This window comes from Eumetopias jubatus, unplaced genomic scaffold (assembly GCF_037043125.1).
Source record: "Eumetopias jubatus isolate StellerSeaLion01/CBP00866 unplaced genomic scaffold, mEumJub1_p1.0 scaffold_14, whole genome shotgun sequence".
Taxonomy (NCBI): Eukaryota; Metazoa; Chordata; class Mammalia; order Carnivora; family Otariidae; genus Eumetopias; species Eumetopias jubatus.
Window position 1 is genome coordinate 534,392 of NW_028274820.1, and position 12,541 is coordinate 546,932.

Consider the following 12,541-nt stretch of genomic DNA (forward strand, 5'->3'; position numbering starts at 1 on the left):
TGTGACTGGCATCAGGGGCGTTGACAATCCCCGCTGAGGCCAAGGGGGTACCCAGGATGCCCTTCGTGACCTCTGATGATGCGTCCGGTGCTCCACAAACACTGCCTGCCTCCCCTTGACTGAGGGGTTGACACACCTGGCCCGTGGGGGCAGTCCTGAGCCAGCCAGGTGTCCCCAAGGGAGACTTCACAGCAGCTGCCGCTCAGAGAGAGTCAGGGTCCCCAGGAGGTGGGAGGTGAGCCCCGCCACTTTCCCCACCAGAGAGGTCTCCAGCGGTGTGCACCCAAACCCTACATCCGACATCTTAGCAGGAGGGTGGTCTGGACACAGGGTCCAGACGCCCAAGCACCTGGGGGTTTAAGCAGGGAGGGGTCTGGAGCACCCGGTCTGGGTGAGGGAGTAGCCCACGGAGCTGTGTGGCAGCATGTGGGACCTCTCCCCGGGCCCTGTGGCTGCTTTCACAGCGGGGCTCAGAACAGTTCTCTCCTCCATGTCCCGGCCCCCCGCTTCCCGCGGCCCCTCCGTGGCCTGCTCAGTCCTGACAGCTGACAGGTGGCTGGGGGGCTACGGCACCTTCCCCACCCCATGTCCAGGCTCCTGCAAACCCAAGACCCCTGCGGGCCAAGCACACGTTGGAGGGCTGCTTACTCCCCTGCCGCAGCCCCCGGGAGACACTCAGCCAGCCACGGGATGGTCCTGACCCCAGTCTTTGGAAGGTTACCACCTGGGCAGGTGCCTTGCAAGGGGTGGGCTCGGCTGCCCTGTGGAGGAACCTCCCCCAAGCCTCCAGCCGTTCCATCTCTACACCCACACAGGGCCCCTCCTTGGAGAGGAGCGCCTGGGCTGTTTGGGTTCAGTTGGCAAACGACGCCGGGGTCCTACCCCCCCACCTGCAGAGCGTCCGCCAGTGCCAGGCCTGTGCCACGCGGATGGCAGAGGCAGGGGAGCCCCACTGGGGCAGGAACAGGGTCCAGCTCAAGCCTCAGGGGCATCACTTCCTCTGTGGCCCTCACACAGTGTTTGGGTCAAAACATCCCCAAAGGTCCATCCGACCCTGGCAAAAAAGCGCGGGAAGCGGCAGGACAGAGAATGCAGGAGGCCTAGCCTGGTTTCCTTCTCCAGGGAACACGGTCTCAGGCCAGCCCGCGGGACACCACTTACCCAGGACAGCCACGCCAGGCTGCTGGGCAGGCTGTCCACAGCCGGGGCGTGACCGTCCCAGGTCGTGGGGGGGGGGGGGCAGACTCTCCCAGCACCGGCTACAGGGTCCCTGAACCCGGGCCTGTCCCCCGACACTGTCCAGGCAGGCGGCAGCAGCCCAACCCCTCAGGGCAAGCGATGGGCAAGGGCTGTCGCCGTCCACAGCAGATCTGAGGCGGCGCCCAGCACTGAGGCCCGGCACGCAAGCAGACCCCGGAAGCCAGGCCAGTCGTGAAGAATCACGACGACTGAGACCACCACCAGGCTCTAGCAGACGGCTGGGTCCCCACCCAGCAGAGCCTGAAGGGACAGGATATTGGCGCCCGACCATGTCCACACGAGCGTCCCCCGCCTGTGGAGCAGACCCAGGTTGGGTGGCCTTGGGTCTGTCCCGAGGTGGGCAGGCCCGGGCACACACGTCTGCATGGTGGCAGCCGCCTCCCCGCCACATTTCCCTACAGAACACGGAGACTGTTTGCCCTCCCACACGCTTCAGGGCAAACTGTTAAAGATGGGGCCTCTCGTCCCTGGCAAGCTGTTTCTGGTCCCAGACATTTGTGCGCTAACACCGCCCTGCATCCTCCGTTCATTCAGGAAGCACCACCAGGTCCTGCCCACCGAGCACAGTCCCCGGGGACGGGGGCGCGGCAGACCCACTGTGCCCGGGAGGGTGCAGGCAGATGGGTGAGCGCAGCACCGCGGGGCCAGCACCACTACACAGGGCGCGGAGGGTCCTCTGGCAGAAGCTTCAGGATCCTGTGCTCACCTTGGGTTTTCAGGACCTGCTGGAAACCCATGTGGGCTCTGCAGCCACAGTCCGTCGTTCTTCTTGATCAAAAGCTCTGATCTTCTGAAAACCACAGGTTGAGACAAGCATAGTTCAAAAGACACAGGAATCCCCCTCTCTGGGGTTTGCTTTGTATGAGAGCCAGGGACCTCGTGGCTGGAGTTCCAGAAACGTCCACACGCACACGCACGCACACATAAAAAACAGCCTCAGCAGCTGATGACACACACGGATGCCGAAGTGCTTAAATACAGATTTATTGCAAACCGACACTGGAGAGGGACTTCGCAGGCGGGCACCCTGCTCTCCGCGGACCTCGGCTGACGGAGCTCAGTGGCCAATCTGCAGCGGCCGCGTCTAGAGAGAGAAAACACGCAGGCTGCACCAGCTCCAGGGCCCAGGCCGGCGGCGAGGGGCAGAGGACGCCCGTGAGGACAGCCCGCCATCAGCAGCACGGACTAGGGAGCTGGCCCCGGCCCACCACTCCCAGACGCTGGTGAGCCGCTATCACGACAGGCGGGGCAGGGCAGAAACACAACACTGAAAATGACGTCGGGCAGAGGAAGACAATGGTCATAGAGTCCACGGCTCCCCGGTCTCCCAAGTAGCCGGGGTGCAGGTGCACAGCCCCCCTCATCACACCAGAAGACCCTCACGGCGTGGCCCAGGAGCCCGAGACCATCAAGAACAGTTCTCACACGAGACGCTGGTGACGTGGGACAGGTGTGCACATCCTGGGGGCCCCCGAGGACGAGTCTCAACAGCTCCACGACCAGCCTCAGTGCCAACTACAGGGTACAGGGCTGCACGCCCCCCACCCAGCGATGCTCCCACCAGCCACCTGGTGTCTGCACCTCCCTCGATGTCAGCGGAGCCACCCCATGCTTCCCAGGGACTGGGTATTCAGGCCTCCATGAGCCACAAACCTGCCCCCACACGACTGACAAGCCTCCACCCACCTACTCAGGTGAAGGGGGGGCAGTTTCCGGAGGGACCATCGCCCAGAAAGGAGTCCTTGTCCGCCCCGAGGACAGAGTCACGAGGGGAGGTCCCGGGAGACCTGCCGTCTGACGGCCCAAGAGGGCAGGGGCGGGGCTGCCGCGCTCTGGTCTCCTGGGGGCACCCGGTCAGCTCTTTGACAAGAACCGGATCCCACGAGAACACGTCGAGGCCAGTTCCTGCTGCGCCTGGGGCCCCTCGGGGCTGTGTCCCCACATCCAGAAGCGGCGACCAGGACCCCGCTTTCTGCTGCTCCTTGACGGGGTTGAGCAGGCAGAGGACGCATACAAACGCCAAGCGACACCACACGCGCATGTGGGCAGGGAGAGGTCAAGGCTAGGGCTTCCCCGCCCCCCCGCACGTCAGCAGCTGGCCCAGCACCCACTCCCCGCCCCCAGCACGAGGAAAGCAAGCAGAGCGTGCGCACGGCAGCAAGAGGAGAGCGGGTGGCCGGCGTCCCGCTCGCCCCGCACTGCTCCCCGCAGTCTGGAGATGCAGGGCCGGGTGCCGCGGGTTCACCCTTGAAGGAAAGGATGGCAAGGGCAAACCCGCCAACGAGTCCCTGGCAGGAGGGAGCCGGGGGCACGGCCGCCACCCCGCCTCCCGGCCGGCGGGCACTTCCTTTCCTCCGGGCATTAAAACTGCACAGCCCCTGGGGAGATGTTGAACATGGCCGGGTCGAATCGCTGGCCTCGGAAGGGAGAGCCTTCAGCATCCCACCCCTTCTTCAGCATCTCATGGACTTTCTACAAACAGAAAACAGACACAGAGGTTAACGCAGGGCCCAAAGCAGGGCTCACTCTGCCTCCTCCGCACGAGGACCTGCTGTCCCTCCTGCCCGCGGCCCCTCTCCCCTGGCGTTAAGCCCAGTGGTGCAGCCGCGAGCACGGCGGACATGGGCCCGGTTAACGGATCACTGCCGACCTGGGGCGCATGGCACAGCCTGCGCCGAGGGCCTAGAAACCAGCCCCGCCCAACACACGCCCCACCCACCCCTCCTCTCCAACTCCTGCCGCCCCTTTCCAAGCCCCCTCCCCGCCAGTTCCTCTCCGGACAGAAGCCCCGTGCGAGCCCTGACCGCTGGTGAGGACTGTGTACCAGGGCCGTCCAGGGCCGTCAACTCCTGCTCCCCACACAGGCCCTGCCTCCTCGGGAGCCACCAGCCGGTCCTGCTGACCCCCTAGCCCCACATTTCCTCCTCCTGGGGACCTGTTCGAGCGTCCACAGCCATGTGACCTCAGCACCTCTGAGCTTCCCCAGATCTGGCTCCCTCACCACCAGCTCCCGGCACAGTCCTCCTGCCTTCACGCTCTCGTGGTCCGAACCCACTCCCCACACGGCGCTTCCCTCACAGCTGTGTGTGAAGACGGTCTTCCCCAAAGCCCCGCCAAGCCCAGAGGAGTCCTGGACAGCAGTGCTGGTGCCGCTCATTCAAGGGCAGGTCACCCGGGCAAGGCGCACACCCAGCCTCTGGCTCCTGCATGTCTGCTCAAAGTGCCCAGAAAGCACCGCTCGGCCCAGCACTCACGTCCCCCAGGGCCTCACGCTGTCCCCCAGCACGTGGCAAGTCCTTCCGGAGTCCCTTCCGACTCGAGGCACAAAGGCCCGTCTGTTAAGACTGCAGCATCTTTAAAGCTCTTCTTCGGATATGTCCCCATCGGCTGTCTGTCCCCGGGCCCGTTGGCGAGGGTCTCCTGCTCCCCATGCGGGCCTGGGTGCCCAGGCGGTGGCGCTCGAGCCCCTCCGTGGGGCCCAAGCTCACACATTTTCTTCTGGTGGCCACAGGCAGCTGCCCCGTAATGGACCGCGGCTGCCACCCAACGCCCACAAAGGCGAGGCCCCCAACTGCGAGCTCGGCTGCGCCAGCCGGAGACACAGGCCACCTCAGCCCCCCAGCCCTGTAGGCCCAGGTGGTCAGGGAGCCCAACCGAGGGTAGGTTTGGAGACTCGGGAAGGAGGACAGAGGCAGGGACCAACTTGGGATTCAGGCCCCAGCCCTGCTGCCCGAGCCACCTTGACCGTGAGCTGGCACCAGCACCCGATGCTCCTCTCATGACCCAGCCAGCCCTGCCCGACAAGCGGGCCGTCAGCGCTCCCTGAGTGACCCTCGCAGGAGCAAGCCGTCTGCGTGGGGCCTGAGGAAAGGGCAGCAGGAGGGAAGACCAATGAGAACGCCTCGGAACCCCGAATGGCATCGGGGGGGGCTCCCATGTCAACACACGTGGAACAAAGACGACGCCCTCCCCTCCAAGACTTGACTTGGCCGGTGCCCACCACACCCGGGAACCAAAATTAACCTGATAAAACTGACCCTTCTTCCCCTCAACAGACACTCTTGGGAGCACTGAGCACAAAGAAGAATGAACACGCCCGGCAAATCTGCGTTCCTTTCCCCAGCACGTGCTGCGCGGTGCGGACCTCTGCCCGTGCGGAACCCTCATGTCCCCTCCCCGCTGGCCACCCGGACTTCTCTGGCCTCGGACGTTCCCAGGTGACTTGGAAGGATTCTCTCTTCCCATGGGCCCTGCAGCAGGGCTGGGCCTGGCTCCCCACAACTCTGCCGAGGGTCCTCGGAGGTTTGGGGGAGGGGCTGTCTGGGCACCGTTCCCCCCGCCCCACAGCCCCGGAGAGCCCCGATCACGTGCGACGTCCCACGTCTGTGTGGACCAGCTGCACATCACAGCCCTGCCACCTGGGCTCTGAACAGGGGCAGAACCAGTGCCCCACCCCAGAGGGTGACAGGCGACCAGGCCAGAGCCACCTGCGAGGACCCTGCTGCAGACTCCCCCTGCTCGCAGTGTCCCCCACCGCCCCCGCCCAGCACGCCTCCTCACCAGCTCGTGGCTCTGCGGCTTGCCCTGCAGCTTCTGGTGGTAGTCAAAGGTGAGCCTGTCCAGCACAGCATGCTCCTCCTCGTCCACCGTGGCCATGGAGCGCTCCTTGTTGATCTTGTCGATGTCGATGTGCTCCTCGCCCTCCAGGACAGCGCTCCACCAGTACTCGCCCACCTTGTTCAGGCTCACCTGGGACACACGGGCAGACAGTGTTCTGTGTGGGGGCAGCCCTCATCCCCCACAACCCCAGGTTCTTTCGGAGGCCAAGGACCCACATGTGTGAGCGCCCCACACCCGCTCAGCAGCCAGGACCCCAGCCCAGCCCCCACTGCAGCCTCCCTGCACCACCGGGGAGACGAGCCTCTGTCCACAGGCTTCTGCCCGCCCCTCCCCAGCTTGCCCACCACACACCCAAGGACCTCCCTTGCCTCCAGGACGCCCCGCCCGGGGTCAGGGGAGCGCATGGGGGAGGCGGGGCCCAGACGGCACACGCCTCCCTGTGGGCTGGTGGCGGAGCTCCTCGGGGGGCTGAGAACGGACTGGTGGGCGGACCACAGTCCCTCACACTGTCCACTTAGTCTCCAAAGGCACAAAAGCCCCAGTCACACCCCGAAGGCCAGGAGGCAGGGCCTGCAGCCGGAGCAGCTCTCACTCAGAGCAGCCCCACCCCCACCCCGCCCCGAGCAGAGGGCTCCTGGCCGGGGCGTAATCATGACTCCACAGACCCGGGACCGGCCCCCACCAGTGACGTCTGGGAGGACCAGACGTGCCTGAGCCCCCCCCAGCACAGCAGGGCTCCAGCCCGGTCCCGGAGGACTCGGGGTGTGGGATACGGGGCAGGCCGCACGGTGAGAGGGTGTCTGGGTGACAGCATGGCGTCAACATCTGCAGGACGGAAATAAGCCTCCCCGCAGCCGACTACCCCGGGGGGGGGGGGGGGGGCGTGAAGACGGGGCGGCCCAGACCGCAGGCTCGGAGATGAAGGACTTCTCCCTGCCAACGCCATGGCTGACGTCTGGGGTAGATCTGGTTTCCAGATGCTCCGGTCAGCTGCTTCTCATGGACTCTGCTCCCCAGTTGGTGTGCGGGGACCTGACCTGGCCCTCTGAGACCCCCATGTCGAGAGCGCGGCCCACCCCCGCCGAGGTGCGGACCTGCGTTCCAACACAAGCAGCACCTTCCGAGGGGGAGGGTGTTCCCGGTCTTCCTATATCCCCGTTATTCCTGGAGAGCGCTCCGAGGCACTTACAGGTCTCTCTGCCTCTGGGGACAGAGACCCTCAGGCCCTTCCCACCTGTAGGACCTCCTCACCACGGAGGAGCTCTGCACACACCCAGGAGCCAGCGGACCGCAGGGCCAAGGGCAGAGCCACTCTGGGCCCATCAGCGCCCCTCCCCCAAGGGCACAGCAGGGGTCAGCCCCGCACCACCAGGGGCGCTGCCGCCCGCCCCTCCACATGAACCGCCAACCACACACAGGGTTTCTGGGCAGGACGGGCTGATCCTGCAGACAAGGAGCTACTGGGCCTTGCTACCCACATGAGCCCTTCGCAAACCCAACAAAAATCAAGATGAGCTGAGCATCACTTTTAAAAACACTGTGTTTTGAGAGGCGCCTGGGTGGCTCAGTCATTAAGCGCCTGCCTTTGGCTCAGGTCATGGTCCCAGGGTCCTGGGATCGAGCCCCGCATCGGGCTCCCTGCTCGGCGGGAAGCCTGCTTCTCCCTCTCCCACTCCCCCTGCTTGTGTTCCCTCTCTCGCTGTGTCTCTGTCAAATAAATAAATAAAATCTTTAAAAATAAAATAGAAACACTGTGTTTTGAGGGAAAACTCATGTAACACAGTCGATCATTCTAAAGTGAACAATTCAGTGCATTTAGCACATTCAGTGTTGGGCAACCACCACCACTATCTGCTTCAGAGCACTGTCCTCACCCCAAAGGAGCCCCGTGCCCACGACCAGCCCCTCCCCACAGTGTCGTTATGCTTCCCGGCTCCCCACTGCACACACCAGGTGTCCTTCTGAGCCCCCACTTCTTGCACTCAGCGTGCTGTCCCCATGGTACGTCCACGCCGCCCAGCAGGTGGGAGGAGGTGGCGTTACTGCTGTGGCTCTGCTTCGTGGTTCCGTGACCAAAGACAACGCCATCCTTCCGTGTGCTCATTTACCATCATGTTTTTCTGAACATTTTATTTGGAATAATTTCAAACATACCCGTGTGTTTGTCCTGGGCTCCCCCACCAACATGCTACCCCTGCTCCGTCATGGCACGTGCGTTGGATGACATGCATAACTCACAGTAAGTTACACAATCTTGCCCGGAACCACCCCGATATCTCAACGTGCGCCTCTTCCTGGGGACAGGGATGCTCTTTTCTTTCGCAGAACTTTCCCTCCTGCAGAGGATCCAGGCTGGGGTCCCAAATGCACCTTAGTGGTCCTGTCCCCGCTCATCTGGAACATTCCATGGCCTCGTACTTAAAGACCGTTCTTCATTTGGGGTTCGTCTTGTTTCCTCCTGATTAAGCTCAGGAAGGCGCCCCCAAGAGCGTACTGCACAGGTGACGCCGTGCCCCGTCCAGGGTGTCACTCCACCACATCCACCGGCTTCCTCCCCTGAGCCCGTTTCCCCACAATGGCGGCAAGGCCCTCCTCCCCCACGGTGGAGCCATTTAACCGCCGTCAGCACCCACTCCCGGGTGCCCAAAATCTTGGTGGCTCCCGCTCACTCCCATCCCTCATTACGCAGGTGTTGAGAGTATCCTAACTCGCCGCCCACCTTACCTGGCCTCCCTCCAGGACCCTCATATCGACGTGATCCCAGAACTCAAATCAGTTTCCCAAAGCGTCCTCGCAGAAACTTCCAACCCCGTGTGAGTGAGCTCAGCACCCGCACAACCTGTGCGATGACTCAGCAGCCTCTGCCTCCCCTCCGACGACGACTCAGCAGCCTCTGTCCCCCTCCCCCCTGCCTGGCAGAACCACGTCCAAGCAGGGTGGCCTTTTGCCTGACGAGGGGACACCGTGAGAGCTGAGGACGGTGCTGGCCACGAGGCAGACGGTGGGACCTGCTCCCTGCAGGCACCTCCGGAAGGACATGGGTCTGCATCCAACCACCGACCCCGGAGCCAACCAGGCGCAGCAGGACGACGGGCAAGCGCCTGGTGTTTTGTGCCGTCAACGAGCTTTTTAAGCTCAGAGGTCAGAGCACTGTGTGGGCCGGACAGAACAGGGCCGGGGCGTGGCTGTGCCGGTGGGGAACCCTGTCTGTGCTCGCCTCGCCCCAGGACGGAGGGACGACCCTGCGTCCCCTGGGAGCATAGTCCACTGGTAGTGCCCGGCACCTTCCTGCCGCTCGCCCCCCAGAGCCACAACTCCTCCCTGCTGGGACTCAGGGACTGCCCAGGGACAGCGCCACAGTGCTGACCGTCCCAAGAAACGCCCAGGGTCCTGGGAGATGAGAGCGCCAAAGGCCATTCCACAGACTGGCTTCCAGGCTTCCGGCATTTGCCAGAACACTGAGGTTATGGAGCCCGCAGCTGGGATGGAGGATGCGCTGTGACTCCGCGGGAAACACACATCCTCATCAGCACATGGAGAGGGACAGAGCAAGGAGCGCGAGCAGGGCAGCCAGGGTGAGTTTGGGTCGGCAAGCCCGCGCTGGCAGCCACACGAGGACCTGGCCGCACACACACAGGGCGCAGGACAGCGTCCCCTGGCAGATGGCCAAGGACTACGGTGAGCCTGCAACTCCCGGCTGCTGAGAACTGAACTCCAGGAGAGGATGCGGGGGCACAGCCCGCACGCACACACTCGGGGGAGTGCTAAGCTGGGCAGGGACCAGCCCAGGAACACTTCGCCCCGGCAGAGGGGGCCGTCAGCACCGCGGGGGGGGGGAGGGGGGGCTGGGCAGGGACAGGGCGCCGGTGCACCTCTGGGACAGCATGGCATGGGGGAGGCGCTGACTCCCCGTCTCTTAGCCGAGAAAGGAGCCTGCCTGAGAGACAAGGAGCCTCGTTTAACACTCTCGAGTGTGGGAGGGAGGGAGGTAAGAGCTGTCATCCGGTTTTAGCTGCCACCCCTGCCCGCTCTGAACGCCTGCTGGGCGCGTCTGAGGCGCACGCCCTCAGGGGACGACGGGGGCTGGGAAGCCAGTGGCATCACCCGCTGGGAGGTCAGGCGCAGACCAAGGACTCTGGGGAGGTGATAGGCAGCTGTGGGGTCGCCCCTCATGGTCCATGAGGCCCTCAGAGCAGTCTCACCCCTCAGGGCCTGTCCTGGTGCCCTGGGGCAGCCAGGGGCCTTGATTCTCTCCGTCTGGAGGCCGACAGGTGCTGCAGGGCTGGGCTCCCTCCGGAGGTCTCCGGGGACCGGCTGTGGCTGTGTCTCCCCAGCGTCTGCCTGTCTTCACGTCACTCCTCCTGCCTGTGTGTCCTCCTCTGTCTCCAACCTCCCTCTCGCTCTCTCGTAAGGTCCCATTCGCAGGTTCCAGGCTCTGGCGAGGACACTGAAGCCCTTTCTGGCCCTCTGCAACCCTTGGGACATGCGCCCTTGACCGTGTTCCTCAGTCGCCCTGGTGCCCAGCACAGGGCCTGGCCCTGAACCGTCAGCAACCTACAGACGTCTGGGGCTGGACCAGCCAAGGCTTTCAGCCTCACCCTAAGGGTCAGAAATGCAGTTCCCGTGCAGCCGATGGGACTACCCGAGCCAGGCAGTGCCGAGCGGAGCGGAGGCCCAAGGGACGTGGTGTGTGCCCCCAGCAGCAAAGGCGACCAGGGTCTTCATGCGTCATGGCAATGCACTCACTCGGCTGCAGTATCATCTCAGATATACGTGACCCCAAACGTCACATGAACCGCGACGCCCAGAACATGGCCCGTGGTCGGGAGGGGAGGCAGGGGGAAGCCCCACACCCCATGGGCAGGGCACGCTGGCTGTGCCAACGGGTGAGCTCAGGGGAGGGCGTGCGAGAGCCTTCCCCACGTAACACCAGCTGCTGATGGTCAAGCCGCCCCGAGCACTGCGGGCAGTACTCGTCCGGCACCCACGGACCCAAGGGCTCCGACACGGACCTGGCTGGCAGGGGTTCAGCGGGAAAACTCCCAGAAGCCATGTTCACGGGCAGCGCCAAGTGCACCTCCGCCCGCGGCCAGCTCTGCACAGCTGAACTCACCGAGCGGCAGGGGCGTGGCAAAGGCAAACTAGGAAAGTCAATGGCAGCGGGCATGGTGCGGGCGGACGGGAGGGAGGCCTCCCACAGGCTGCACACGTGCTCCCCCCCCACCCCCTCCAGGGCACCCCGCAGCTGGGAGGCGGAGAGGCAGGGAGCCGGCGGGCTCTGGGGCAGGCGTGGGGCTCCGCCTCGGGCGAGTCACGTCCCATGGACGAGCTTTGGAGAGTTAAAGGGGCCCTGAGCGTGCTCACAAATGGCAGCCTATGACAAGGAGTTACCAGTCTGCCACGAGCCACAGCCGTGTTCAAGCACTCGCACACAGAACACACAAAAAGGCAACGTGGCTGTGAGGATGTCAGTCACGGCTACCAACTGAAGCCCCCATAAGACGGGCTCAGGGATCACGTTTCCACAGCGGACACGGAAACTACACGGGCGATAACCCTGACGGACGCCAGGGCAGCGGCTGGGAGCCCTCAGAGCACCAGCGAGCCCTCGGCCAACCTGTCCACGCAGGGATGCGGGCACACACATCCTGGCGGGGGCGTCAGGCAGACTGCGTGCTTCCCGGGTGGGACTCCCGCTGGGGCGCTGCTCGAGGGCCACCCCCCCACGCTGTCCGCAGGCTCTCACAGCTCCACCGGCACAGGATGAGCTGCTGGGAGGCTGGGGGTGGTGGTGGTGAGACCCTGACTTTACCTCCCACAGCCCCGTGAAGCACCAGTAAGGCCACGACCAGGAAGGCATTCTGCAATGGGGCCGGAGAGTGGGGAATGGCTCAGGTGCACTGGGGGACAGGGAGGCACAGCGTGATGGGAAGAGGGGCTGAGCCCCAGGATGACAACGGTCACAATCCCACGGAGAGGAGCAGGAACCTCGGAAGAGCAGGGGGGTGCAAAGCAAGGTTGAGAACAAGAGCTGGGTGAGCTTGGCCTGTGCCCCACAACCCGGTGTCCCCATCACACAGAGGGCCCCGTGAGTGCGCCCTAGCAGCCCACACGACAGACCCCTCTCAAGCCAAGCCCTCCGGTCAGCGCACACAGGCTGGCCCACTGGTGCCCATCCTGCGAACATGAAACTGGAACATTCTTCCTCCTTCCTTCTGGGCACATGTGAAGAATGGGTCTGTGTAAAATGCTGAGTTCTGTCCACAGACCTGGTCTGTTCCTGTTGACTGCACTCTCTCACCAGACCCTGGTTGGGCACCCCCTGCCAGACCGGGTGCGAGGGCCCCGAGGAGGGGGAAGGAGCCACTGAGGACGCCAGGAATGGGAGCGTCAGAGCAAGTGGCTTGGCTTCTGCAGCCCCAAGGAGCTCAGCCAGCTGAGATCCCCTTTGTCAAATAAGCCGGTCTGTTTGGATCTATTAACTCTGCATCCTCCAGTAGGACATCTGTGAAATTCAACCTGCCTTCCAATTTGTCACTTATGTGGTTCTGCCTCAGATGTAACCAGGTCGCTGGCAAGCACAGCCATGCTCTGGGGATGACCCCGCAGGAGCTCCTCTGCGGTGCGGTCTCCACGTGCGGTCACCATGTGGGCACAAGGG

The 12,541-nt window shown here is 64.1% G+C and overlaps 1 protein-coding gene across 3 annotated transcripts in view; it reads right to left on the reverse strand.

Annotated features, from left to right (window-relative positions):
• Window positions 1-2,228: 2,228 nt before the first annotated feature.
• The window catches only part of NUDCD3 (NudC domain containing 3), a 58,092-nt gene continuing 47,779 nt past the window's right edge, over window positions 2,229-12,541 (reverse strand). The window contains exons 5-7 of one of the 3 annotated variants that reach the window (XR_003607775.2): window positions 5,821-6,009; window positions 2,947-3,732; window positions 2,229-2,344 (exon numbers count right to left, since the gene is read on the reverse strand). Coding sequence is in view for 2 of the 3 variants with exons in the window: in XM_028095395.2 (XP_027951196.1) it covers window positions 4,528-5,121; window positions 5,821-6,009 (783 nt within the window). In the remaining variant the exon portion in view is untranslated. Of the gene's footprint in view, window positions 3,733-4,514; window positions 5,122-5,820; window positions 6,010-12,541 lie in introns of all 3 variants that reach the window. The other 2 variants (XM_028095395.2, XM_028095396.2) reach the window with 2 other exon arrangements.